General features: G+C 32.4%; 1 protein-coding gene across 1 annotated transcript; it reads right to left on the bottom strand.

The window, feature by feature from the left end:
* Nucleotides 1-1,062: 1,062 nt before the first annotated feature.
* Nucleotides 1,063-2,217, bottom strand: LOC125849934 (F-box/kelch-repeat protein At3g23880-like). The gene has a single exon (XM_049529884.1). The coding sequence runs from the start codon at nucleotides 2,215-2,217 to the stop codon at nucleotides 1,063-1,065; it is 1,155 nt and encodes a 384-aa protein (XP_049385841.1).
* Between the last annotated feature and the right edge of the window lie 721 nt (nucleotides 2,218-2,938).

Genomic DNA, 2,938 nt, shown 5'->3' with positions numbered 1-2,938 from the left:
TAAATGAAAGAATTTATGGCCGCACTATCAAAAGTTTATGGGTTTTGCCCGTGCTATTATCATTGCACGTGAAATAAGTTAAATGAGAAAACCACATCAAAGGGGTGAGAACCCTTTGACATATTGCTGATTTTAATGAGAAATCTTATGAGTGAAAATGAAGAGATACGTAAATAATTTTGTACCCACAAAGTTTATCATTAAAGTTATGTTTCATCATATTTTATTTTGATTGTAATTTATTTTCTATCATTTTAAAATTTATTACAAACAAGATAAATAAAAGCTAAAGCTATGCTAGAAAATTAATGAATTCGTATCAATGCTGTCAAAAAAATGGAGTTATGTCAAATTTTTTTGAGTTCCATAATTGATTTGTTTTGGTTGAAGAACTGTTCATTTCTTTTTAATTAATAAATGTGATTCTTTATTGTTAAATTACTTTGATATAAATTTATTTCAGATTGAATCTTACTGAAGATAAAAAAGGTCAATGTCTTAAGCCTATAATTGCCTATAACTTATAAGAATTAGCATTTAAAAAAGGGATGCATTAGTGTTAACTTTTTGTACAACATAATTTCTAATTTAAAATCGCAATCAAATATTCTTTAGAATATATGCATAAATTTATATTAAAGTGAAAAATCATTTTGAAAAAACTACTATAGTTATTAGCAAGCTGCTGTCTACTCTTGTAAGTAGCCTGCTTGACATCAAACTTCGTGTCAAGATTGACAAAATTATCTTGCATTTGAACATTCTTTTTAAAAAATTATCAAATTAATTGAACGAGGATTCGTTGAAAACTAAGAATAAAATTTAAAAAACAATCCAATCAATCACTTATAGTTGTATCAACAATGCATATTGGCGTGCAAAATTAACATCAATATGAAACTAGCTAGGTGAAAAAGAATGGGACGAGAGAGCACAAAATTAAGCAACACAAGAATTCTTGATAAAATAATTAAAGTTCTAGTACTAAGTAATGGTAGTTGCCCAAACTAAACAAGGGTGGTAGGCGAAACTATTATTTATTAAAAGAAATATACGATCAATCTATTCGAGCAAACCCTCTCTTTTTCGCTTTCTAAGGAATGCCAAGTCTGTTTGTTTATGAATTGGATATGCATCAATCTCTCTCGGATTGATTAAACTTTCCATATAAACAAAACCATCTAGAATAAAGGAAAGTGGATCAATATCAAACGACCATATTTGATCGTCACATGTTCTATAAATAACCTTTATTCCTCGTAATTCATCTCGACATTCGTATCGAAGTAGCACTTTACCATCGGAAAAGCTATATACGGGTATAACTGAAAAAGCCCCATTACATGGTAATGTGAGTAACTTTATCCAAGATTCCTGAACACCATACTCTTTCATTATCCATAAATTGAAAGTGATTTCGTTACTATTAAAAAGACAAATCATACTTCCCAACACAGATATGCCCTCTTCAATAGTCACGCTTTCAGGGTATAAACCCACATTTTTTGGTAAGGGTATTCTCTTATATGTCTCATCTGAAATATTTAACGACATCATGGATTCAGAAGAATCAATACCAAGCCAGTGAAACGCTTCATTTACAAAGGACAAACATTCCTTACCATACAAAATAGAACCATCGCCGACAGGCCTAACTAAGGGCGAATAAATTTTTCTCCAGGAACCAATTTTTAGTGCTACAATTTCATCTAGTGCAGTGCCCTCCTTGTCAATCCTAAGGACTTTATAATCATCACTAGTCGAGTCATATCCCAATCCATAAGTTGATTCCTGTTCTGGCGATTCTAAAGGAGGAAGTACTATTGTTTCTGACGTGGTGGGGTTCCATAGCAATAGTATTGTAGGCTGGTCCCGAGAAAGTCCGGTCCAAATCCTGATGAGAAACAAGGCATCGCAACAACAATACATTTTATAACGACTGAATGGTTTTGGAGCTGTATGTATATCATTAACAAGTAGTCGATTTGGGGATAAAGAAGTGCAATAGAAATTTAAATTTTTACCTCCAATAACAATAAGCAATTTTTGGGAATCAGGTTGATTTTTGGCATGATTGTGATGCTTCTTCTTAAAGTAAGGCTCAGCTAATAATGTCTTGCAAGATTTCGATACACATTTGAAACGAAAAAGAGACTTAACANTAGTGAGAATGTCAATAAGTATTTCCTCCTCTAGAATGTCAGTTCCCATTACCATACTGGCGAAGACGAAGAGAATAAGAGGTTTTCAAGTATGATTTAATATTGTTGCTATGTGGTTTAGGGTTAAGTGTAGATATAAACCTATTAATATTGTTGTTATGTGGTTTAGGGTTAAGTGTAGATACAAACCTAAAAGGATTGAAGTACTAATTACAGTAATTTTCTTCCATACTTTAAGGATTAGAATTCTTAATTTTCCATTATTTTTAGTGTTAAAATTTGCCCCCGAGTAAATTCGTCCTTACTCTTTGTTCCATGCCCAGCTTGGGATTGCAGTGCAGAGATTGATGGCTTACAGAAGGCCCATTAGAGAAGAGAAATTAGGCCTGCTCTTCTTGCTCTCTACCCAAGGCCCAATCCAAAGCCCAATGCTTCTCCCTTTTAAACACAGGCCTGCTCTCCACCCAAGGTCCAATCCTAAGCCCAGTGCTTCTCCCTTTTAAACTTCAGGGAAAATTACGCTGAATAGCAAACATTTAGCTTATATTAGCTACTATAACTACATTTTGAGAAAATTGTAATTTGCGACTACAATTTTTTTTGCTATTCACCTGATTTGTATATTTCACTTGATTTGTATAATTCGGTTCCTGATTGTATAAATCCAAAATTTTGTATATATTTACCTAGCTATTTATATACGATTTATGAAAAATTCATAAGAAATTATCATGTGTATATATTGGCAGGCGAAATATATGTGACTGGCTAAGTCA

This window comes from Solanum stenotomum, unplaced genomic scaffold, assembly GCF_019186545.1.
Source record: "Solanum stenotomum isolate F172 unplaced genomic scaffold, ASM1918654v1 scaffold11624, whole genome shotgun sequence".
Classification (NCBI taxonomy): Eukaryota; Viridiplantae; Streptophyta; class Magnoliopsida; order Solanales; family Solanaceae; genus Solanum; species Solanum stenotomum.
This window is presented reverse-complemented; position numbering and strand designations above follow the sequence as displayed.